The 27,059-nt window shown below is 40.1% G+C and overlaps 1 protein-coding gene across 2 annotated transcripts; it reads right to left on the bottom strand.

Annotated features, from left to right (window-relative positions):
- Positions 1–17,776: 17,776 nt before the first annotated feature.
- LOC108073611 (uncharacterized) lies at positions 17,777–26,336 on the bottom strand. Of its 2 annotated transcripts, none has more exons than XM_017165302.3 (6): positions 26,131–26,336; positions 19,942–20,778; positions 19,516–19,888; positions 18,828–19,424; positions 18,342–18,691; positions 17,777–18,205 (listed from the first exon to the last, which is right to left on the bottom strand). In XM_017165302.3, the coding sequence occupies exons 2-6, from the start codon at positions 20,743–20,745 to the stop codon at positions 17,984–17,986; spliced, it is 2,346 nt and encodes a 781-aa protein (XP_017020791.1). In that variant the 5' UTR covers positions 20,746–20,778; positions 26,131–26,336; the 3' UTR covers positions 17,777–17,983. The 2 variants fall into 2 exon arrangements, with proteins under 2 accessions (XP_017020791.1, XP_070145275.1); XM_070289174.1 differs by having other exon boundaries at positions 26,321–26,326.
- Positions 26,337–27,059: the final 723 nt, after the last annotated feature.

Here is a 27,059-nt window from a genome sequence, read left to right as displayed (position 1 = left end):
AATACACCCTTCTTGCCTCCAATTACTGGGTATTTTCAGTCAACGGAATGTGGATTACTAGGGAGTGTGTCCAGCGTGCAATATTGAACAGTTTTTTGATTGACACTATCGCGTGGGTGCGATAGTTAAAATGAGCTCCAGATAGTTGAACCGATCTGATGGATAGATCGCAGACAGTTGTCGGATCGAGGAAATTCCTGGAACTGGCACACATGTCGTCCATACCAGACCAACCCCTAACCCAACCCAACCCAATTCAAGACCGAACCGAACGAACTGCTCTGTTCTCTGGAAAAATTTGCCTGCGAAACCCCTTTTGCCATTGTTTGGCTTGAAAATTTTTCAATATGCATGCAATTTGGAAAATTTTGCATGCTCCCGGCTGAAAATAAATGAAAATCATAATTAAATTATTAGGCGCGTTCCAACCCGATCTGATTTTTGTTGGCCATTGTTTACCTTTCTCCACACTTTCGGTGTGGAAATGTTTTGTCATAAATTTGCATGGCACAATGCGGGGCTGGCCCCGAAATCGGAGTCTATAAATTTGTCACGGAACAAAGAATTGCGAATTTCTCCTTTCTGGAAAATTATAGATTTTGATTCCTTGACATTTTCAGGGGGGAAATATAGATTTGTCGGCTGTCATAATCATAATTTCTGGTATTTTAGTACGGGGCGTGTTCGTCAGTTTTTTTTTTTTGCAGGGGATAAATGAGCAGCTGCTGACCTTGCACAAATTTTTGCAGATATGCTTAATTAAAAGGGGCGGACCAAGGGTTAAAAAAAGTCTGGAAAATATGTTCGATGTTAATTTTTTTTAATTTAGAGCAAGCTGAAGATTCATTTTAATGAAGTTCCATTAGGAGATATATGTTAACAAATCAATTTTATAAAGCTCAACTTCACCTGCCATTGTTATCTCTTCATTAGCTTCAGTCTTTCTCCACAAATTATCTCAGATCTAACTTACCTTATGCTAATTTGTAACCCAATAAGCGTATTCACTTTACTCAACTGATAATCGGAAGGGGTAAAAGCCAATAAAATTGAAAACACTTCATTAGCTGATGACCACTAAAAACTACAAAACCGAAACGCCGCCAAAAGACATTTGTTACAGCTCTTTATTATTATATAAAGTTGGAGAAACCCCTCACAAATTGGTTGAACCTACACCCAAAAATGGGATCCTGAGATGATGTGGGTGGGAAAAGTGTAGCGGCGGTCTCTTGGGCCAATAAATTTTCAATTTAGTTCAAAGCTCTGTTGACACTTTTATGTGACATTTGTGGCTCCAATTCCCATTTCGTATCGGAATCCAAGACGGCAAGTTTGGAGGTAGCTCCGCTTTTGATTTAGCCCCTCATAAATATTCGCCACTGATTATGCTTCGGCTTGTATATATCCATAATACCATAATAATCAAATTAAAAACACTCACCGAATGCAATCAAAATTGCATAAATTACATTCGGCTCGCTCACTATCAAAATAACCCAAATAAGAGTTATGCGCTTATAATTTCAGCTTATAAACGGAGATACCCTACTATTGGGAGAGATTAATTGATTGGTCTTATTGAAATGGAATATATTAAAGCGGTCTCAAAAAATCAGCTAAAAAGATTAATTTGTGGCATATTAAAAATGCTGTTAAGTTGTGTTCAAAAGATTAAGAAAATATATATAATTAATCTAAAACGTATTTATGGATTTGAAAAGGTTAGGTTTGTATTCGAACTTAAATATTCTTCAAATGTTATCACATGAAATATTTTAAATATATTTAAAAAATATTTTTAAAATGTTATACATATTTTATTATGGAATTTTACCTTTTCATAACTTAACCAATTTTTAAAGGTAATTTTGTCTTCGTTCTCCAGCTTATTTTTTGTACCATTTCCTCTACAAAAAACTCATTTTTTATGACGCGTGCTGGCAATTTGATGACGATGCTGGTGGTGCAGCTCGCAACGTGATGTCTGAGACTGAAACTGAGCAACTTGAAAACGTGGAAACAACATGGCAACTTGGCCGGCGACAACATCAGCGGCCCACGCACAACAGGAAGCCTTTTTGGCCATCCAAATCGACACGCACATATGTATATATCATTTACAGTTAAGGCTCACAAAATAGTTATACATTTTTAAATTATTTAAATATTTTAAGTCTTTAAAATGTGAAGAATATCAGACTTTGTCCTATAACATTTATATGTTGGGAATTTATTGAACAACTAACTTTAAAAATGTTAAATAAATTATTACCTCTTGACTTTGTATTCCATTTAAAATTTTTACAAAATATTCCGGAGGAAGTACTACTATTTCAACCTTAGTTATACTTCCCCCCAACGTTTTACTTTGATCCAAACTCTGTCTCTGTTCAGGTGGAATAGAAAATAATGTTCACAAAACATTCAAAGCAGCAACAACTGTATGACTACTTTCGGTGTTGGTTGTTAGTTGTTGTCTTTTTTAGTTTATTTATTTATTTATTTCTCTATTTTATTTTCAAGCTTACAAGCGCTTGTTGTGTTCAATGTTTGTTGTTGGGTCAGCAAACACAGATCGCCGGTGGTGTGTTGCTGTGTTTTGGCAGCAATTAATCGACATTAAAATTTATAACAGCGGCATAATTAATGGTCCGCTAATATGCCATAAAATTAGTTACTTAGCAGCCAAGCGGCGTGTTCAATTAAGGATTTGCTTGTGTACTCGCGAGCTGCTTCCCCGATGGCATAAATCAAAATGCTTATCACGCTCCACACTCCACACTCTAGATTCCCAGACTCTCCCCACCGCAAACTTGCCCGCCTTCAAAGATATTTCCCAGCTCGATCCTAATTGCCAGGAAAATTCGCCTTGATTGGCGCGTAATTGTATAACTTGTGCCGACTTTAACCGGCTAACCCCAAGACACAGTATTCCTGTTCACCTTCCCATCCTCTGGGATCAGGCAAAGGTCAACAGGAAGTGCCATAATTTGCCATATTGTTGTTGACTTGCTTTTGGACCAAGAAAAGACCAGCCAGAGGGGGGCTGTAAAAGAAAAGGTAATCGAGTAGGAGACACCCTTTAAATTTTAGGGAAAAATATTTACCATTCATTGTGTTTATTTTCCTGTTTTTAGCTTCATCTTACCAATTAATTTATGTTTATAAATTCCCTTAAAAATACATTTCACTAACATTATACACCAAATATTTTCTATAAATGTAAACTATCTTTTAAGATATTATTATGTTTAAATTTAAGCTTTATGTTAAGATGTTAAACCCTCAACTTCAAGTCCTTTCTACCCTTTGAATATATATTTTGAAATAATCTCTTGGGCAGTTGTGTTTTCCGCTTCGTCTTTGCTTCCAAATGTCATGCATTGGGAAATGCGATGCGGGATTTGGCTCCGGGGCCACTCAGGAGTCAATAAGAGGAGTCTCCCTTGCTCAGGAGGAAGTCGACAGGAGCAACTGGTTTCGCTGGCTTTGTTGCCTGCCATCCATTTGATGTTTATTGTTGTGGATCCCAGACGGCATCGCTTCATCTCCATTGCCCATCGCCCATCTCAAATCTCACATCTTCCAGCTGGCATCTCTACTTTTGAACTGACCTTTTGGCTCTGCGAAAATTGCATGGAAAATGCGAAAAGTCGTTGGCTGCAGAGGGCGAATCGCTGTTGAAAATGCCTTCATCATCATCATCATCATCTTGATCTGCCGCATTTCCCCTCGACTCGCTTCAGCTTTTTTGTTGTTTGACTTTTTGAATTGTTAAAGCCAATATGATTTATGTTAATGGCAAAATGTCAAGTGTTGCCCACGGAACTTCTTTGACGTCGTCTTCTGCTTCTCTGGAGTTATTTTTTTCGACTTTCTAAATAACAACATTTAATTGGGCTTTAATGTTATCAGGGAACAAGCCTTGTCTTAACAGGTAATGGCTTTATGGTTAAATAATGGCAAACGTTACAAAGCCATTAAAATAAGCAAATCGAGGAAACCATAAAAATATAGAAACGAAATAAAATCTGGTTATTGGGGGTTAGGTAACTAGTACTTTCAGTATTATATAATTTCCTTATGTTTTGTATTTTTAATATATTTATTTATTCTTGAAAAAGGTATCCTTATATTTCAAGAGAATCTTCCTTTAATTTTCCTCAATTACCCATTCCCATTTCCATTTCAAGTGACCTCAAAGAGTTTCCATGCACACAACCTGCCGTGGAGCCCCGTTCCCTTGGAGGCCACTCCATTCCAGTGGGGTTACCGAGGTGCCAGGCAATTATTTATTTATATTTGCTGACTTCAAACCTCAAGGCTGGCACCAACCGTGTGTGTGTGTTCTATGTAATGGCCTGATAAATTTGTTTATTTGCGCCCAAAAATAAACCAGAGACACACATGTTGTTTGGCCTGGTCCCTTTCATATTTTGAACGCTTTGCGACTGCATTTTGATTAAGTAGAAAATTTAATTTGTTAACATTTGAACCGGAGCAGCGTGCTACTCCCAGTTACTTTTCGGACAGAACTTGGACAGAAACGCATAAATCAAAACGGCATTGACAGCATTTATTTTTGGGATTTGTTTTTCTTTACGTTTTTTCAGTGATAAGTCTGATCTGGGGGCGGCCTTAGGCAGTTTATCAAAATAGTTGTCAGTTACTTAGTTGCCTATCTGGCAGAATGCGTGTGACCGACTGTGTGTGTTGCAATTAAGAGAAATTGCCGGCCAAGAGACATAAATAGAAATTAAAAGCGCAACGCGGCGAATGATATTACACCATTAAATGCGCCATTTAAGTGCAAGACGAGCGGGTCCCGGCTGCGATTTAATTACAGCAAATTGCCAAGATGTTTCGACATGGCCCGCGATGTTCAGGGGAGTCGGCAATGTGTTAATCCAATTTGTGTGCCATTAGATGACCCACATTGAAAACTGGGCAAATGGGCAACCGGACAAGTGGCCGGCAAATGGGAAGCGGAGATGCACACACAGATGGATGGTTAGATGGATGGATGGTCTGGCCAAGGTAATTGCACTGAACGCGGACCATTGGCAATGTCAAGGTAACCAGTTTTGATTACAACCTGGAACATGTCTTCGCCTCCATATCGCTGGCATAATTGGCAACGACTTTGTGACGTGGTTAAAGTGAAGAACACCAAGAAAAATAAGAGAGTTTGTTATAGAAAAGGGTTAACTGAAAGACAAATGGATATTGTTGTTATCTTAAAATTTAAATAATGAAAATTGAACTATAAAAAGTTAATTTAAAATAATTCAACAATTATCACCATTACTATCACTATGTCTCACATTTAATATTTGATATCATAGGTCTTTAAAATATTTAAAAAATATTACAAAATACCCTAAAATATTAGACTATATTCACCCATTTTCACCAACATTTTCCCCATGTACCTTATAGCTTCTTCTCTCTGCAGGATGTCCGTTCTCCCCCCCCCTAGAATTTCATAATTTCAAGTAAATGCTCCCTTCTCCGGGCCTGGCACTTGACTTGATTGATTGCCAACTCACTGACTGCCAGTCAAAAGCAATTTCCACTCGAGCTGAGCTCACGGGAGAGAGATGGCAGCGACTCCTAGGCAATCCGTAAGTACGTGTATCTGTCTCTAAGCCCGTTGTTCCATATGTGGGTCGTCGACGCCTGGGCAAATTTACAGAGTTATATGTATATACATATGTATATATTTGCATGTGTCTGGCATATTACACTGCGAGACTTGGGTGGGGGGTATGACAACATAGAGATGGGCATTGTCAGGCAGATGATCGATTGGTTGGCTTTCAAAGCGATTACGAGGCTCTGGGAACTGGTCAACTCAATTAAGACAGGAATTTATACTTTATAGCAAGGAGTTTATTAGGGAAATGTTATGTAAATAACTTAAATATTATAATTCTAAGTATTTTTACTTAAAACAAAGTTCTTACTTAGCTGAGATGCCTCTCGTTTCTTCTCATTTTTAAGAGTATCTACAACTTCTTTCTTGTTTTGCCTTTGTTTTTTTTTCCATTACTTGACTGAAGCAGATGTCGTTGGCATATAAGTCTGACTTCCCCCCCAAGCTCCAAGTCCAACCATCCAACCATCTCTCACCCCACAGTACCTCCAACTTTTTTGGGCCTCTAGAAGTGGCGACGGGTAAATGACTCCAATTTGATTTGTTTGGGTTGCCGGGGTTCTGCCATTGATGCTTGTTTGTGTTGAATTAAATCGCTTTTTCGACTCGAAGTGAGTCTAGTCAGTGAGCTGGCAGACATATATACCATACACACTCAGAGATATTCAGGCCTGGTTGCATTGTATAAATTGTAAATTGTCTTTATCAATTTGAAGTGCTAGGCGGATTATTTATGCAACTTGCCATGAATATTTTCATAGATAAAGTGCGTAGCTAAATTCGCTGTTCTCATGTGTCTCTCAGCTGCAGTTTGGGTTTCGAATCTCAAGTTTTTTTGGGTCACTTTGGGCTTAAATTACGCAGCATACAGACCATGGGCAGAGATTGGCGGCAGTTGAAATATTTAAATGCCGAGACGCTGACAACTTCATTTTGGGTGGAAGTTGTGGAGGACTGAGTGTGGCTGGGCGGGATGTGGCCAATCGAGAGTCGAACTTAATATGGGATTAGCCTCATTAATGTTTTAGAACTTTAAAATGTATTTATTTTAAATAGAGATACATTTTCCACTCCAAAGACTTTAGATTTATTTTGATTATCTTTAATTATTTATTTATTTTATTCATGACTATTTTTAACTGGTATTTACTATTCACAAACATCTCAATATCCATCAAAGTCCAGCTAGGAAATAACAAAATTAGGGCAAACTAAGCAGGGGGATTAAAATAGGAAGCTGCCCACACAATGCGCAATCAGCAAGGACCTCCCTTGTCCCTCGACCTTGTCCTCCTACTCTGCACAGCCTCTGCCTGCCCGCCTCTCACTGCTCTAATTGCACTTCCTTTGTGCGTGCTGAATGTTTATTGTTGCAGGGGCGTGAGTTTTTGGACAGTAAACAGGATTTAGCCATCGGTCACCTCTCTGGCCACAGGAAGCCATTTCTCCTCCTTCGAATCGAACTATAATAATCGCTTTATAATGCCGAACTGCCTAGCAAAAATGTTGTGCAAAAATATCGACAGCTGGCCGATGGCATCCCTCATTCCAGGATCAAATCAAATGAAGCGCATCTAAGCCTTGCCGCTACTGTCCCATAAAAATATCCACGCATTTTTGTGTGGATTTTTTTTTCACGCTCTGTAATTTGGCACTCAGTGAAATTGCTTCATTTTGAACTTTCACTTTGTTTACGACTCGATTTTAATTAATTTTTGTTATTTTTTATCCCAAAAAAAAAGAGGTCGAATATCGGTTTTTACCCCTTTCTCCCCTAAACATTTTTGACATATTTATGGTTGAGACTTCTGCGGGTTTTCTTCGGGGGGGTTGGAAAGGGTTGATTTTTGGTACATAGTTTGCACTTGATAACTCACAATCGGCGAATGTGTTGAAGGGACAAAGGGAGAGGTAGCCCAAATCCGAGGTAATAGCCACGCTGATCAATTTAGGTTTTCCATTGAAAGTATCATACATTTTTCGTCTCATTTTTTTGTTAGAAAGGTCAGAGGCAATCATAATTTCATATTTGCTTTCCGAAATTATGTTTGTTTTATTTTTAGGCGTGACTGTGGGTATGTGTGTGATTTTGGGTGTACAAAACGAGGATTTTTAGAAATTCAAAGGGAATCTTTTTCTTTGATAATTGTGCTGAAGTCAGCTAAGTAATGTAGAGGGAAATCAGGGAGAAAATCTAGGTAAAATATATGAGATTTAAGGAAAATCAATAAAATTTCAAGGAGGAAAATATATTTTACTTAAAAGAACATTTAATTTTCTAAACGTTTTTGTTAATGGTATTTAAAAATATATTTAAGCTACCTAATAATATTTTTTGTACTATTATTTTAAGGCTTATAAACTACTATACTTATTTAATATGAAATTTGATTTTTAAATGAAGTAATTTTTGAAAACAAACTGTACAGTTTACTTGAATTATAATATTCTTAAAATGTACTAGATAAAATCTATAAAATTGTATACTTACTTCTGCATTTTCTGACATGAAAACAGAAAAAATAATTGTATTGTAATGACACTTGGGTGCTGTCCTGTGTCACCTCCTAGCTGTCCTTCCACTTGAAAGCCTTGTCAAAAATGGGAAACAACAATGGCAACCTGTTTGGTGTGCTCCTCGAGTATCCGTTGCCACTGTGTTTTGACTGTACCTCGATGGCAGCTGCCGCGCCCAAATCGCTTGGCTGGGCACTTTCCCTCGATGACAACGGCGAAACTGTGTTAAAATTGCAGCGGCTACTTGAAAATGGTGTACGGGGCGTGAAATTTGGTGCCTCTATCTCTGCCTATCTGTCTTTTAACTCACACGTGCAGCGACTGTCGAGATAATGACGTTTGACATATTTCAGCCACGCGTTCCCCGTGAATCGCTTACGAATGACGAATGTGTTGTTGTGCCATCGCAGCGACACTCTCAAGTACAGTGGTTCCTGCGGCAGGATGGCATAGAAAACTGGCAGGATTTTCAGGACTTTACACGCAGGCGCAACTGTCACGGGCAATTTGTCACAAATCAAAACGAAGGCAGTAGTCTAGCGTCCGGAAGTGTGCCCAAAAGGGGTGACTGACTATCCATCCGGGGGCTGCGCAGGCGCAGGCGCTGCTACAGATATAGATACAGATACTGTATCTCTTGATGGGCGTTGTGTAATCCATCAAATGGCATTCGGCACGCTACGCTTTCCGCAGACGAAGCGTGTCAGAGAAACGCCTACCAGCTGGATGGGTTTGAACGCAAATCATCCTTTCTACATGATAAAAAATAATATATACTATAATTTTTAAAATTCTTGTAAAATTTCTTTGGTGCTAAAACAAATTTATATTAAATATATATTAAAAACAATGCTTCTTACTTTAATTTTGTTAAAGATTTTATACTTAAAATCTAAAAAAAGATACAAAAATATATAATAATATTTAAAATGTTTTAAAAGTGTTTATTCATAATTTTAAATAAACTAATAGCTTTCCTTACTCCATTATGTATTGAAAAATATTTAAAATATTTATTTTTTGTCTACAAAATAAATCCCTTTAATTTTTCTCAGTGCACATCATTCCATCCCAAGTTCCAGTTCAAATTGCTCGTAAAATTTCGTAGCTCGTGCCATAAAAATCATCGACCTGAAGACTCCTTCCTGATTTTGTTGTGACACAATGCAAGAGGCACAGGAGTGGGTTTTATGTCCTCGTAACTTGCCCTAATTAAATGCAATTAGTCGGGTCGAGCGACCAGCTGGCAGGACATTTTCTCAATTAGCCAGAAAAATGCATTAAAAAATTTATATATATTTTGTAAATGTCACAAAAAAAAAAGAAAATCGTAAAACTGAAACAGAATTTCAGTTACTTTATGTGATTTTATTTTTGATGCCCTAGAGCGGATCAGAAGGGTTTTTCCTACCACCAACTTTGCCCTTATTTTTCCCCTTCGATGCATTTTCTATGCAAAACAACAAAGAATTTTCCTCTACACACTTTTTTAATGTATTTTTTATGAATATTTTGGTACGTTACACGCCTAATGACAGTTGATGTTTAATGGGGAACACACCCCGGGGCCCAGGCACATAAATCAAGCAATGCCATTGCCCAGATACATACACTATTCGAAGTCAAAGACGCATTTTTGCCGCCTCATTGCGGACCTTGACTTGCCTCCAGCTGAAAGAAGAGAACCCCCGCCTTGTCGTCACCTGAGGTGAGCCTCACCTTTTAATTAATTAGCAGCTACCTTTGGTGGGGAGAGAGGAGAGTGTAGAGGAGAGCCTACTCATTTGTTTACTCCTACACCCAGCTCCCACCTCAGATTTTTGGCCCTAATTCCTCTGCATAATTAGGCAGAGGATGCGCCCCGAAATAATGACTCACGTGCAGCGGAATAATGCGACCCGCCCACGTGCTATTCTCTGGCTCAAGGTTGCCCTCGCCGAATGAACCCGAGTAACCTATGGACTCTGGACCAGATTTGGTTAGAAGAAAACCACCGAGGGTGGGAGAGAGGGGAGAGAATGGCAAAACTACTACTTCTACTTTGTAAAAGTCTTCTCTGGCATTCCAGGGGAACTGGTTTTGTTCTGATGAATAAAAGAATTCCAAGTCTAAGGAAACTGAAAGCAAACCAGATTGATTTAGTGGGTAAAAAACCACTTAAGTGGCTTATAATGAGGGTAATAAAATCAAGTGTGGCAGCTAAAAGATGTGCTTAAAATAAAACTAAGCTAGAAAAAAATGTAACTCAATTAACTTTGATTACCAATTCATTACATTTTCTGTTTAAATTAATTAAGGCATTTTTTATTAGAACTTTTGGTGGCATTAAATATTTTAAAATAAATATTTTTTCACTTCCCTTTAAAGAACTTCTCCTCCGAATAATAAAACTTTATTTTCCCTCAAAAGATATGTTTTTATTGAGTTCAATCAATCTCCCAGCACTTTGCATCTCCATTAAAGTCCATTTCCCCCCTCCTTGCATCCCAAAATATTTGCCAAAGGAAAACCAACTTGCTGGGCAAACACACACAACTTGAGACTTTTCTATCCGAGTGGAAATGGGAAATTCATATGGAAGGCACGTTCAGGAGATATGTACATGTGCAGCCATGGCTATATAGAAGTTCATGGTGGTGCCGAGCATATTTACTTGCGGCTGCCAGGTCATAATTGGGCGCAAATTTCCATTTGGCATTGCACGAGGAATTTCCAATTAATGAAGCATTAAAAATTCGCAGCACAAAAGATTGCCATGCGGTGATAGAGCCACCGCGGAGATAATAAAGAGAGAAGGGAAAGTTGATTGCAATCGGCAAACTGTCCCCTGATTAAGGATCATCCGGGATGCCATTCTATTGCGAATATAAAAACATATATATATATATCTAGAGCACTCTGCTTCCCTCTCAGCGGGGGGGTTGCAAATGTGTTTGGCAAAAAAAAAGAAAACCGAAATTCGGTTGCAGATTTTCGATTGTGGAGTGAGATATAGCGTTCACGCTCGACGGAATTCTTGACAAGCTGCATAATGAACTAGAATGGGCGCGAGTAGGCGAATGTCTGCACAGAGGAAAAAAACATAGAGATTGCTTAATAACTAGACATTTTTGCATACCAAAAATGACCTTGAAATTGTTAATAACATAAATTTTAGTTCTACCAATCTAAATTATACCTGAAACCTTGTTTAAATATTTATAAAACTAATTTCAATTTTTACAAATATATTTTTAAGATCAAATTGTTCCTTTTCCTCGTGTGCAGACCAACATTTTCTTTAAACGAATATATCAATTTGTACACTAACTATTTAAACGATCCATTCTCCGCTGTCAGAGACCCCTATTCAATCCTATATCTCTCTCCAATCATTAGAAGCCGTAAATGTGGGAGCCGCAACTGCTGGCCATATATCAATCTTGGATCTCAATCTCAATCGCCGTAGGAATATCAATCCAATCCCAAAAAAAAACTCTATAAAGCGTGCCACTGCACTGGCGGCGAAACACAAAAAACGAATCGGCTTAAATGAAATTGGTGCAATTTTGATTGATTTATAATTGAATGTGAATTGTTGATAAGATTATGATAAACGACATTCACAACCACGGCTCTAGGGGAGCGCAAAAATAACAAAAATTATGTGAAAATCGAAAACAGGTTAACCCACTGGCAGCCCCCAAAAGGGGTCCGCGTCCACTCCATCGATCGTCGTCCATCGCTGGCGTCGGCGGCATTGCCAATTTGATGGCATTCGCTTCTCGTTTGTCGCCAGTCAAAAAAAATAAAAACGATACCAAAAAATCCAGCAAGAGGAAATTGAGCTTAGATTGAGTCTAAGTCGAAAATTAGATACTCTAACTTGTATAAAATTTAAGAGTTTTAAAGTGAAAACATTTTAATATTTAATGTATTAATTTTTGTAAATAAACAATGCTTAAAGATGCTTAAGAAAAATATGATTTAAAAATTCTACAAAATTCTATGCCTTGAAAAATGGGTTATAACTTTATTTAAAAGTTTGTAGATACATTTTTGCATAGTTAGTGCCATATTTAAATGAATAAAAGTAGTATATTTTCTGATAATAATATAAAATAAAGTGCTTTTTCTGCATTATTAACTAGAAATAAATATAATAGAATCTAGAGTTTAAAATTAAATAAATAATCATGAAATATTCAACATCTTTAGTTTCTAAAACAAAGTTAACTTTAAACTAATTTAACAATGAATTCCCTGCACATTTACTTACCAAACCTACACACTTCCTTCCCCATTCATAGAGTATATTGTCGTAAAATAAGTATCGTCGTCGAATTGGTCTCAAATGCATAATTTTCGTTTCATATCGATGGCGATTTGCATTTTTGTCGCTTTTGTGGCTGGCTTTATGCATAATAAAATCAATAAACGCACATTGGAAACTGCATATCAATGCGGAGAGTTCGATTCGTATCGCTTTTGCTTCAATTTCAAATTTCAATCGCTGGCACAGTGCTCGACAAAAGTCTTGTTTTTGAAGGCGACATTTAATTGCCTGCGATTGAACGGACGGAAGGGGGTCTTGGGGCTTTTGGCGGATTTAGTGCGTGGAGCTGTAATTTTTTTTTGTCACTAGGAAATGCACGCTGATGTGAGTTAAGAGCCGAAATGCAGGCCGAGCTTAATTTAAACAGGAAATTATGAATGTTGACTGCAATTTGTTTATGCAGCTGCTGATTCGAGGCGCCCCCCCTTACACCTCTCTCTGCCTTCAATGACCGAGCAAGATTGGCCGAAAAGTATGGGCCGATAAAGTTAATTTACTTGGCCGTTTGTCGTCGGTGTCTTGTGTGTGTGTGTTTGCTGTGTTTGCCCGTTGTTTTGATGGCGAATATTTCACGCTACTTGTGAGTAGCAGTCGGTGAGTCAAAAGGTGCCTCCGATCAACGTCTGTCATGCATCATTAGCCACCGATCTGGGGTTCCATATACTCCTATATGGTCTACAAGCTGTTTTTGCGATGATTAGTCATGTGCATTGCCTGTGACTGTGCCGACAGATGTCCTGATCCATTCTTGGCCACATAATAATGTATCGGAACAATAGGAAAATAGCATTCGCTAGGAGGGGGGCCGGGCGAAGGTTATTAGTCATTGATATGCGCTTTTGTGGACCGCACCTCCAAGCTGCTTCTGGTTATGGGTCTTAATGTGGCTTACGAACTGGGCCCGGCTCTCTTTCTTTGTGTGGACTCAATTTCGCAGTTGTCAGTCTATTATCAAAGGTGTTGGCATGAGGTAAGGGTTCCTTATGGAAAATTATCTAGGAAAACTAGGGGAGGAAGTTGGTTCTAGAGGTCACCTATCAAACTTTTATCTTTCTATAAAATATTTTATATATTTTCATAGGTAAACTAGTTATTTTCTTACCTATTTTCTTTGTACATTTTTGTTTCATTAATAAATGTAATTATTTACTAACAAGCTTAGCTTATCCTTTACACATGCTCGTTTTTTCCTACCACAAATCATCATTGAATTTTCCTTAATTCGCCAGCCATCGTTATACCGTAAAATTCCATTTCTTTTCCAACCAAACGAACACTCATTAGGCACACGCCAAACAAGCTGCTAACCATTCACCCCACTCACTTTTTTTCCAGCCATTTCCCCAGGATGGCCAAGCCGCGCACTTTGTTCAACTATCGCCAGGCGGCCAGGCCAGCTAATGTCTCTTGTCCAGTCCAACAATCTCATAGCCAATTAATTACCCCGAGAAACAAAAAGTCTGTAAATCATTTTGAACTTGACATTCGGTGCGAGGCGAATGCAAATGCAGCGGACTCCAGGTGAGGCAATTAACGGGGGGCCCCAGAAAAAAATACAACAAAAATATCAGAGAGGTGTCGCCTGGCCTACAAAACTGGACACTCGTAGAAGTCAGAAAACTATATTGGCCTGCAAAATGATTTAATGAGCATTTATGCAAATGATTTCGGGTCCGAAACTCTCCTACTCCTGAGCCCTGGCCACTGTTACACTCGGTGTTATCCTTTAAGCATCCTGTATGTGTCCGCACAGCTCGTAAATCATTCAGGATGTGTGTTTGCATATGTGCACCGAGGGGTGAGTGGGTCCTCCTCAGTTCGATTCAATGGGTAACAAAAAAGCCGAAAGGCAAACCCAAAAACCTACACAAACCATGGAGGGAGGGGCCGATGACACTTTCAGCTGCAATCAGGCGTAAAAAGATGCTGCCCAAAAGCAATTTTCACTTTTGGTTTTTCGGTTTTTGTTTGCGATTTTCCTTTTGCCAACCGATGGGCATTGATAGGGACAGAGGAGACAAGGAGAAGGGTCTCTGGTCTGAGGTGGGTCTCCCATCATCAATGTAGCAACAAAGCGACACAATTTCGGCATTTCGGTTGATTTAGATGAAAGCCAGAGGGGCAAAGTAACGACTTTGGGGTTTCCCTTAAATTATTTTAAGGCCTTAAACCGAAAAATTCTTGTTTAGGTTTAGTTTCTCTCAGGAAAGCTCTACCAATTCCAGAGCATACTCCTTTAGCTCCTCTTACAATAGGTAAACCGTCTGGTCCGATCCATGGATGAATGGTCAGACACCCAGGCCGCAGTGACAATCCAGAGAGGCCCTTCCCTTGGGCGTCCCATTCCCTCGTCTTCGGTCTGGTCTCTGTGTTTATGCGGTTGCCTTTTGGCTGCTTATTGATTTTGGTCAAGTTTTGCCTTCGTGCCTGCGGTCAGCCCCCGGAATGAAATCAATTGGAAAATGCGCTTAATGATTTTCCAAGATTTGTGCTCTTGCTCTAATGGCTCCAGCTAAACTGTACCTTGGGCAAGAGAGAGATTGCTGAGGAATCTGCGACAATGCCACACCCATTTCCTGCGAAACTATAGCAACTGTCTGGAGGGAGACTTGAAGAACCTTTAAAGGGCAGAATAATGGGCAGATGGGTGCTGCTAAGGGTTAACTTCTTGCAGCGAGGGGTTGGTGCAGCCCGATATTTCCCTTTTGTTGCTGCTGCTGGCACAATTCTGTCAACTCCTTGAACTGCTCCTTGAAGTGCCGATAAAGTTCATTTTCCGGGGCGGAAGTGTGCGCCGCCTGCAATTCGAAAACGATCAAGCGTAACTTGGCGATGCGATGAGCCCCGTAATTATGGGTGCTCATGAAGGACGACGGTTCACCGCGGGACATTCAAGGGGTGATGACTGTCGGGGATCGAAGACTGACCTCTTTTGCCAGGATCTTCAAGGATACGGGCAGATAAGTATCGAGCGAATGCAACTGAACACAAAGCGCTGCACTTGGGGTGTATCGTTGCATTATAAAGGAATGTTGCAATATTTTGTTAGTTCTTTGTGAGCTGAGAGCTCCCACTGTGATGTTTCTTTAAAAAAAGAAGTTGTAAGAAAGGATGTAAGCAATATTTAGTGAGTTTAATAATAAAGATTGGAGTAAAGGTTACTTTAAAGATGTATGTTTTTATATTTCAATTCAGGTTTTAGGATTTTTTGTGTTCAAGGGAGTGTTAAGTGCTCGAGATTTCTTATTATATATTTGCTTAACTTTCCCAATTTAAGTTAAAGACTGCCTCAACCTTTAAGAACTCTCTTAAAGCCTTACTCACCCAAATGTAACCCATTCTTAGTACCTTAAACTCCCCTCACCGTCTCTTTTCCATTAACCCGAAAGAGCTGCAAATTCAATTGGAAAATTTTCAATTAATATGATGGCCATACCCCCCGCCGGGCACAGATAACACGACATTCTAATGCTCGCATATGGTCCAAAGGCCAAAGTTGGCCCTGGCCTTTAGGCCATTTCCATAGAGTACATTAACAATATTGCCCCAGTAGTGACCCAACTCAAAGGGTCCACAGGCCCCGAAAAAGGGCACTAAACATGGAAATTATGCGTGTCCATTGGAGTTTTTGGCTCCTAACCGAATCACCACCCATTCCAAGGTGAAAAAGCTTTTAATGCCCGTTAAGAGAATGAGTTTTTCTGGTTTTAAATTTCCGTTTAGCTATTTTTCCGGGGCGTTTTTCGGCACGCGCCCCTGAAGAAGGCTTCGCACCTTTTTTTTACCCCGAAAAAAATAACAGTTTAGCGATGAAAGTTGCAGATTGCCAAAGACGATTAATATCACTTAATTAAGGTGAAAATGTAGATGCCTGACAGCTGTCAAATGTGTATGAAACGTATCGAATGGCCCACAAAAAATAAGTAGTAAAATACAGAAAATCAAATATCATTTTTTTATCCCTATTTTCGGGTAGTTTTTTTCGTCTTTGCCCAATTGCCCAATGGCAGGATTAGGGATTGTGCCGAAAACATACATTAAATAGTTGCTCGCTCTGGCCTGGAACAATGACAGCAATCAAATCGCATTTGCCGTTATGCCGAAAGCGGATTTTTGATGGCAATCAATCAGAAAAGTGCCCTGAAAAAAAAAAGAGGAAACGATTTCGGATTGTTTTCCCTTGTTTTCTGGGGTGAAATCAAAGCGCATTTAACTTTTGTGGTTGTGCAGATATTCTGGCACAGAGATTTTTCGCAATCTGCCATCGTCGCAGCCCCTAAGCGGGCATTTTCAACTGCAATGGCCTGTCAACGGATGTGCGAGTTGGGTTCGAAGTTGCGAGCTATGTTAGGATCTCGGATTTCGGGGAGTAGTGGTGGCTCCCCCCAGGCCAAATGCCATTTAATTCCGCCTCGACAAGTGTGATGGCCTCTTTTGCATTTCAGGCGGGAGCAATCTGAAGGCGGAAAGTGCAGGAATTGTTTGTCAAACAAGCGGGTAGGATTATGATATGCACTAGGAAATGGGTATAAGATTTTAAAGAAGGCTTAGATGTTTATTAGAATTCTTGTGTTTATGAAAACTTTAAAGTATTTTATATTATTATTTGAATTTTTAAAGAATTCCTAATATCACATGGAATACCCTTTGAAGTCTGAAAATTGCAACACACAAACAAAATTATTTAAATATTTTTAATAAATCTTAAATAATTTAAAATTCATCAAGAACCCTTAAGATCAATATCCAGATTAGCACATTAGTTGCTTTCTAAAGCGTTTTTTGCCTACTTATAATCAATTTCCAATTCAAGACCCCATGTTCCATTGGCAATCTCTAAGGGTATACAGACTTCGGCTACCCTAAGTTACCTGCCTCTATTTCTCTAGATTGCCTTGCATTCCGCTGGGCCTTTGAGATAACGCACCCCGAAGCAGCACTCACTGCAGCGGGTCAACAACAATGGCCCGGTTAATTGAATTGCCTAAGCCAAATCGGTCTCTCTCGGCTCTTTTGAATGCGTGGGCTGTCCGCTGACCAGATCAGACCAAGGTTGTTGTCAGGGAATAATAATGTCCCGACTTTAATTGTATCGATTTCATTTGAATTTCGTTGCCCCTATTGTTCCAATCGGTGGTTTATGGCTATCGAAAGTACACAGAGAAAAGATCTATTTGTTTCTGGATTGCCAAGGTTAGAAGAGATTGATAGCTTGGTTACGACAGATCTCCACCTAAAGATTACGACACTTACCGCAGGTTCACTTGAATTTTGTATAAACTACACACAACTTAAACTTTATTCATTGCTAAAAATACAATTTACACGCACGTAAAAATAGTCAAACAACTCTAAACAACTAAACGACTTAGCCACTAACGAAGATTTACATACGCATCGTACACATATATCATACATGTAGCGACGGAAAATACAAGTGCTGAGAAGTAAGATAGAGCTATAAATAAACATAAGATACAAGATACATCACTCTAAGACTTGGGCTTTCGACTGCGGCTGGGCGTGGTTCTCAGCGGACGCCTTGTACTGGTCACCGGATTACTGGTCGTTGTTGTTTTTGTCGTTGTTGTTGTGGCTATGGGGGTTGTGGGTGTTGGTGCTGGTGGTGTAGTGGTTGTTGTGGTTCGCCTGGCAATCGGACGCTCCCTATAGACACACATAAGCTCATCAGCCGCATCGGGACAATCAATTTGCTGAAGGAAAAGCAGGAATTTAAAAAGAGAATTTAAAGTTAAAATATAAAGATTATAAAGATTTGAGTGTTAATATATTTAATACTTATTTTTTAGAGCTTAAATTGTTCTTGAATTAACCTAAAATTAATCTCACCTTATCACACAATTGACTGACTGTAATGCACTTGCCGCTCAAACACCTGAGTTCGTGGGGCAGGCACCCACCTGGAGCTGTCACCACCTCCATTGGGCTGGCAACTGTCGTTGTCGGTGGCTTAGGAGTGGTTGTACTTGTCGTGGTGGTACTTGTGGTGCTAGTAACTCGCTCTCTCTCCCGCTGCTGGGCCAAGGCTGAGCCAGGAATGGCACTGGCTGTACGAGCCGCAGGAGTTGTGGCTGTGGCAACGCTAAACTTGACCGAAGTGCGATTCGATCTCTGGGAATATTTGAATTTGTTCTCCGAATCGCTAGTCATCATTATCTCCTTGCTGTCGCGAAAGTTAACTGGAATAAATTATACAAAAAAAAAAGATATATAAAAACTAACAAGAAAGAAGAAAAGTATACCTTTGAAGTTTGATAAATGAAAATAAAAACTAACTAAAATTGAATTAAATAAATAAAACAAAATTACACTTACCAAACCCCTTGGGTCCACCAGAGGATTCCTCGGCACTGACATTTACCGCCGGAGCTGGGGCCGCCACCTGATGTATCTGGAACTTGGTCTCCGTGCCGGCATCCTCATCGGTGGTGGCTGTGATATAGGTATATAGCTTATCGTTTGTCTCATTCGGTGAGAGGAAGCTGGCATAGGAAAAGACCCGGGGAAATGCATTCAGTTCGGCCTCATCGAAGGGCGCAGCATCCCCCGATCCATAGTCTTCGCAATCCTCCTCATCGCTGCCATCGAAGCAATCAAAGTTCTGATCGCAGCGAAGATTCTCCGGTATACACTTCTCGTTGGATCGACAGCGAAACTCTTCCTCCTCGCAAACCAAACACTGCTCATCCTCATCCTCGCCCCCCGAGCAATCCTTGATCTTATCGCACTGCCAGTTCTGGGGAATGCAGCTGCCGTCGTGGCATTGGAACTCATTGCCGTAGCAGTGATCCCTTCTCCTGGTGGGATCCTCACACTTGTGACTCTCATGGGCATCGGGATACAGGCTGCAGTCGAAGAGTTCACTGAGGATATCCGAGTTGGCAATTGCCACGGAACAGGCCTCAAAAATTGCTAAGTAATTGATTAATAAATTATTAAACAATAATTAAATTTAAGGTTTTTATGAATTTAATATTTTTTCCTTTTTAAATTAGATACTCACCCTTGCAGATGCGACGACATGGTGGCAGCTGTCCAATGTGCGAGGGTCGGCATTCTGGCTCCAGGGCGGCGCACACAAACTCCGCCGCTCTGGCCGAGCAGTTGGACCGGATGAGCTCCTCGTAGACTACCATGGCCACTGCATCCCGCTGCGTGGCTCCCTCGCGATTGTAGGTCAAATCGTAGTCCAGAACGCCCTGGCACATGGGCAGCATGGTGGACTTGCAGCCGCTCTCCGTGGCGGAGGGGGTGGTGGTGAAGGTCATTGCCTGGGTGGGGCGTCCGCTGGCCGACGAGGGGGGCGGTAAAGTAGGTGACACCCGGGTCAGGGGCTGCTCATTGCTAGAGGGGGTAGCCTGGGGTTTGGGCAGTAACTGGAAAAGCACAGGTAATAATTGAGTGAGAAGGGAGTGTGCTTCCGACTTACATCCTTGAGCAACTGCAGCATTCTCTTGTCCTGCTCGATGGGCACCCCGAAGCTGTTCTGGTGGCCGGAGGTAAAGCGAATGCTATCCGCCGGCAGCAAGGTGTCGTCGTAATCGCCGTCACCCTCCTCTGGAAAACCCTGCTCCTCCTCATCAAATGTTATTTCTGGCAACTCTGTGTCTTGCTCCCCATCTACTGCCTTGAGTCGTGTCGTCTCCTGAGGCTCTCGCTCCGTGGTGCTGGTGGTTTCCTCATCCCAGACTTCGTGGCTGCTGGAACTCGTGGATGTTAGAGTTGCCTCGTAGCGGCGCTGGAGGAACTTGGCTCGGGCCACGCTCACATCGTGCAGCCATAGACAGTAGGTGATCAGTCCAAAGAAGAGCAGGACACTGGCCACGAAGATGATGGGCCAACGCAGATATTTCCAGCGGCAGGCACGCTGGGCATAGCCCAGGAGCATCCAGGGCGTGGGCTTCTCTGGATTCTCCATCTTGCTGTTCAGATAGTAATTGGCAGACAGCGGATACTTGTAGCGGCGAACTTGGAGTTCGGCCAGGGTCTCGGGACTGCCCAGCATACCGATGCGATATTTTTGGGTCTCGCTCCAGCACGACTCGCTGGAGGTGCGGGAGTAGTCATCTCCATGATCTTTCACCGATCCCAGACCATGGTCGTCATCGTTGCCGCTGCCGATTGTCTGCACCGTGATGTTGAGGCCGTGGGGATATTTGGTCGGCTGACGCCTCAATCCGGTGACTGATGGGGTTTCGTTAGCAATTACCTCCAGCTGCTTCTGTTCATCCATTATGGGTTCCTCCAAAATGTCAATTGCCAAAAGCTACAGAGAGGGAAAATACTATAGTAGTTTATACATATATTTTATAAAATTAAAGCCTTTAAATAAATTTCTATTCGTGTTTTATGAATAATAAACAGTAATAGTAATTAATTCACATCATTTTCTTGTTTCCTTTGGTTACAAAATTTTACAAAATTATCGGAAAATACAAAAATGATTCAGATTATTCTCCTTTTTCCCTCAGTGTTCCCTTTTTGCATTTACCACCGTTATATAACCGCAGGTAATTGCTGTTGTCTAACCGATTTCCGAGACTCTTCAGCAGATTAGGGCTCTGCTCCTCTCGCTATCTGCGGGAAAAATTCAGATTTGCGAAAGGCAATCGAATTGCAAATGAAAATGAAAGTGCGCCCGTCAATATGCATCTCGGCATTTCCACAATTTTTAATGGAAAGTTGTCACCCAACCACTGCGATGATCTTCAATCTGCCGCTGCTTCAATTAAGCTTCATTAAGTCCTCTCTAAAAATAAATTACCGCAAAAACCGCGTTCATCTTTGGCGAATTAAGAAGCAGCTGCAGGCAATTGCTTTGGATTTTCCCAAGCCATCAGCGGTGATAAATAATCTCGTATACATACGAACACGAGAAGCCCCCAAAAGTATTGGCCAATAGTTTAGAAAAATTGAAATGCGAATTGCATTGGGCAAGAGATGGCCAGCAAAGTGGCTTCTGCTGCAGCCAAACTTCGCATAAGGTTGCAAATATATATGTACTATATGTGCACATGGCAGAGACTCTGCACAAAAGCCAAGAAAAGCAAACTTGTTAGCCGGAAAAACGAAGAGCAAGCGAAACAAGCGAAACAACAGCAATAATAGCTGGAAGTCAGCTGCTGCTGAATCTGGCCAAAAACGAAGAATAGATGCCCTGGGAGAGGTTATTATTAATGGCCGGTGATGGAGATTGGCTATGTAAGAAAATGGCAAACCATATCCAATAAATAGATCTCTGGGGAGGCAAGGTTTAATAATATTTTATTAAGTCGTTTCTTGAAGTGAGCGAGGTTTGAATTAAATAATGAAATATAATATGGGTTTGCTGGGTTTTAAGCCACTTAAACCTAGCCAAGATCTTCAAGTAAAGCATTTTCCCTCAATCCCAATGCCTTGCTTAAGATGTTATGCATTCGTGTTACTACGACTTTAGTACCCTTTTCACCTGGACCTGGATTGGCATTACGAGTGCGATGAGCTAAAGTCGCTTGAGCTTGGCGGCCACAGTTGGCTGAGTGTCGAGTGCCAAAGTGTTTTGTTTTTTTATTTGTATCTTTTTCTGTTTGCCTCCTCGATTTTTGGCTGAGACACAACTCCAGCTGGGATTGCTCCTCTCGTGCTCCAACTGCTGCCCAACTGGTGCTAGTGACCTTTTCACTTTTGTTTTCGTTGCTGGCTGACTGCCGCCGCCTGGCTATTGCCAAGTTGCAAGTAAACCAAGTTTTTGAAGTTTCCATGCTACTTCAAGTGTTGCGGCTTCTTTTCGTGGAAGCTGAAGAGGCGGAGATGGCGGCCTATTAATGGGTAGCAAACTGAGTTGCACAGAGAGAAAATCTAGTATAACAAAATGGTACATATAACACTTACTAAGAGCTTTTCACAGAATTTAGAACATTTTTGTTAGGGAAAAATTCCCAAAATAGAAAAGCAACATTAAAAAAAATTACATTTGGTCTCATACTATATTTCCCAATATTTTTTCCTGTGCATCTCACTGTCTGCTTAGACGTTCGTTGCTCGATTAATGAGCTGCAGTCCAGCGGCACTCAACTCTCGCCTCTTCAACTCCTCTCAGGTGTGCAAAATCTGTTGCTTATGGTTTTTCTTCTTTTTTTTTTTTTTTTTTTGCCAGGTTATTAAGAGTTTTGCTGGCGGCTTTAAAGATTTCGCTAAGGTCAGTTGAACGGCGGAAAATGCCGGCCAAGTGAGCAATCGACAGAAAGGTCATAACAGCAATTGACGGAGTGCTGTGAAGAACCTTGCTTTAGGGTCGGGTCCCAGACTCCGAATGGGTGTAACCAAACAGCACGATTGCGGGCTGAGGTTAGTCTTAAATGTCTGCGGTTAATTTGGAGCAGGGACCAGGGGAAGTCATAACGTCCGATGAGCATGTCAGTCGGTTTGTGTGGGAAATGAGGTAATCTAAGGGGTACAAAGTGGTCACTTTTTTTTGGTGGTTACCGGAGGTCCCAGCCGTCACGCACCTATCTAGATCTTTGGCAACCTGTCTAATTAGTAACTGTAACTGCAGTTGATATCTGAAAGCTAGTATCTGCCAGTCCGACTACTTCCAGGCATTGTTCAATAGCTGGTTTGGCCAGCCATTAGAACACCTTTGAGCAACGCCATGCCTCAATGCCCGGCACTGTACTTGAAAGGCCCTCCTCCCTCTGTCTATCACTAGTAGTGCAATCTTCAATCGGCTGAGCATACATTTTTTTTTTTGGTTGCCCAACTCGATTTCATTTAGTTTAGAGTCGGTTATTATTCACATTGCCAGAGAATGAGACTAACTTTGATTATAATATAGATTTAATAATTGTAATTAAAGTTATGCTAATAAATTTAATTTGGTTGTATAATAAATTGTTAAGCTGGTTCGTTGGCTGAAGAATGTTCTAATCACTGAACTAAATATTTAATTTATAATAATTATTTTATTATTTTCAAACAACTATTTAAGTCATAAAAGCTTTTAATGGGTTGATATATATTATACTAATTCTAAATATTAAGCTGTTTTGAAAAACCTTTTTTCTTATACGAATCTGTGAAGTTCAGTCTGCTGATTGATTATCTTTTCTATTTTAATAATTAAATTATATAAAACTAAATTAATTTGTAGCTTCCTAATGAGTTAAACACTAGCCAAGAGAAGCAGAACTAATGATTGATGATTTCTTAATTTACTTTTTAATAAAAAAAATCTTTATTAACAACAAACAAGCTATTAATTCAAGAAAATTGTATCTTTAAGCTTATAAAACTCAATTTCTCTCAACAAAATTAGTAAATAATTTTCCAGTTCATATTTTAATCGATAAGATACATTTTTCCAAGTGCATGCCCCGCATTCCTGGCCAGGTAAATTGCATTGAAACGTTGCAGCATCCAACTGGCAAATGCCAGCTTATAAGTTAAGTCATTTTGTGGCTGCGAGAGCTCCAATGGAACGGCAACTGCAACTGCAACTGCTGCTCAAAGTTATTTTGTACAAATAAATTGTTCATGCTTTTCGATTTTATTTTGCCCGGCACTCTCAGTACGTGCCGTTGCGATGTTATTCTGTGCGAGGTGAGCCGGCAACTCTGACCAGTCAAAGCTGAAGCTGAGGCTAAAGCTGAGCCTGAATCTGAATCCAAATCGGACTCCAAAGTCTATATAAAAAACGCGGAGGCCAGCAGCAGCTGCAGTTAGCGGGTGGATTATGGCAGTTAGACACGGCGATTATGGCCTTACATGCTCAGGCCAACCTGCTACAGTTTGGCCAACTGGGTTCTGAGTCATTTAGTTCGAGATCGTATAGGGGCAGAACTGAAGATCAAGAGGAGCTTGAGTTATGATCGTGCTCGGGTCGAGGTGGACTGGGCTGATTAGCTGGCTATCCAGCAGATTCTGTCCGATTAAGCCATCGATCATTAACTGACATTTGCGGAGATCGTGGGTGGATAAAGGCCCGTCGCTCGCCAATTCAATTGACTTTTGATCTATGGACAGAGAGCTCATTATTGTATAACAAACTTTAATTACTTTTGACTTGTGTGCCTGGGTATTCTTTGTGATCGCGAAAACTGATCAGTCATGGCTTTGCGAATTCTCCTTTTTCCGAATTTATTTATTGCCACTGATTGATCGCTCGGTGTTTATTGAGTTAAGGTTCGATTCGAAGAACTTTTATGGCGTATAATTACCAGCTGTATTGTGTTTCTGGTGTGTTCATAACAATCCTTGGAACTCGTGTAATTATTTGGTGTTGAAATCATCAGTAAACGGTACTACTTCTACTTTTATATCATAATTATTTGTTGGCTCATTTTGGCTTTTAATGTTTATTTTTTATTATAAACTTTAATACCTACAAATTACAAATTTGGTAAGCCCAATTAGGTGCTATGAGTAAATCCTAAGAATTTAAGCTACCTTCTGGCTCTATTTAATATCTATTATTAGTGTTTGGCCTTCACTAACTCGAAGTATTTTTCAAATAAATATATTTTTATTAATGATTTAATTAATCACAATTTAAGCTCCCCTTCTAGCGTAATTTCAAGTGGCTTGATCTATAAAAAGAACAAATTTATTTCACACATTATCTTCAAAGATTCACTTGGATTTAAGTTTCCAACCGTAAAAACTACTTCATAATCACTTAAGAACTGCCAACAATCAGACAGCGATGATGTCAGAGAACTTCTTCGGTCCACCAAGATTATTATAATAATCCTTAGATTTCTTGCGATCACTCAACTCTGAAATGATCTCAGAGAGTTGATGATGATCTTCGAGACACCTCAAAAAGGGGAACCGAGAAGCATTTTTTGCCACTAATAACCCGTTGATATTTACGCACATTTAAAGATCAACCAAGAATTGGATTTATTCTCTCTCACTGCATTTAAATCTTAAAACTTTAAACCAAATCTGCTTGTCATCGCAGCAATTATTCCATCAATCAGGCCTTTGAGAGATGCACAGTCATGAGTAAATTCTTGTTTGCACCTTGCCAGTGTTCCACCATTTGAATAAATTTGTAATTAAATCAGCTACCTGATTTTCCGATCTCTGTTTCACACCACTGAAAACACACACTCAAATTCGATGATCAACTCACACGAGAACCGCACTTTTGTCACTTTTCCACGCTTTTCGGATTCACTTTTGCGGTCGAGATATTATTTAATATTATTATTATTATGTTGTTGTTTTTTTTTGGCAGAGCAACCGCGAATGTTTATGGAGATGTGAGAACGCGAGCGAGTGTGCTCGACATTCGTGTTATGTTAATCAATGTTGATTGCAATATGTAAGTTGTTTTTTTCCTCTTCATTAAAAGTGCAAACTTCAAAATTAATTAAAGTGACTTTGGCTGGGTTTGTACATTGCAATTTGGTCTTGTTGCACTATAATTACCAGACTCATAATTTGCATAAAAATTTCGTTTGGCAAGCATTTGTCGAGCACGCCATTTAAGTGTGTGGGAGGCTTCTTTGTTTTATAACTTCTTCCTTTCGGTTTTTAGCAACACTTAACAGCACTCCATCCATCAATCAATCAATCACTCAAACTTTAAGAGGGATAATTTTACGCTTTGGCAATAAAAAATTAAAAAACTCACTTTAAACACTTGTTGTGCTTGGACTTTTGAGGACTTTTCTTTAGGAACGCGCACCGTTTCTCGTAAGCCTCATCCGCGCGATCGGCTGCCAAAAAACCGACTGAAATACCTAGGCTTTGCCGAAGAAGCCAAAAAGTCCACAGAGCTTCTCTTTTGGATTCTTCCAAGACACGATCGAAGCTCACCTCACCTCAGCTCGGCTTGGCTCTCGGTTTCGATTTGATTTCGCTTTCAAGCTCAGCCCACGGATCGAGTCTCCGTCTCCGAAGCCGGCACCTCGAGTTTCGCTCTTAAATCCGGTTTCAAAACTCTCTTAGAGTCTCTTTTTTTGTTGGTCTTTGATCGTTTGGAGTCATTGGTTCACTGTGTCGCCTGTTGGGTCTTTTTTTATGATTTTTTTACTCATGTTTTTATCTATTCTTTGGCTGCAAAGCCAATACTTTAATGGCTCTTGCAACGTGACGTTTAAGTTATGATGAGATCGTTTTGTCTGACTTTTATGTAAGTGCGGAATGAAGCGTGCCCAGCGGTTGTAAAGAATGTCTAAACTTTGGAGTTGTGACAAAGAAAAACTGTCATTACTGGAGTTTTCCTTCGGGGGCTTGGTTTGGTCTGAGGTTTCTGCAATTGGCTTATGGAAATTTCGCACATGTGGGTGACAACTGGCTCTGAAGTAGGTTAAGTGGAAGCAGCAGATGAGTCATGGGATTCCAAAAGTGGCAACAGATACACAACAAGTCCATATACGGTGAGGTTAATGCACCTGAAATGCGTTTTGTGATGGGGTTTTCGAGTAATAGATGTAAAAAATCAACAGAAGCAGCATATTTATGGATTTTCGGAGACTATAAATATATTTAAATTCGTTTTGTATTAACTATAGTTATATTTTAATGTAAAATACATTTATTTAATAGTTGTATAGATCA

Source organism: Drosophila kikkawai, chromosome 2L (genome assembly GCF_030179895.1).
Source record: "Drosophila kikkawai strain 14028-0561.14 chromosome 2L, DkikHiC1v2, whole genome shotgun sequence".
NCBI lineage: Eukaryota > Metazoa > Arthropoda > Insecta > Diptera > Drosophilidae > Drosophila > Drosophila kikkawai.
The sequence above is the reverse complement of the archived record's forward strand: the minus strand, read 5'-3'. Positions and strand labels throughout refer to the sequence as shown.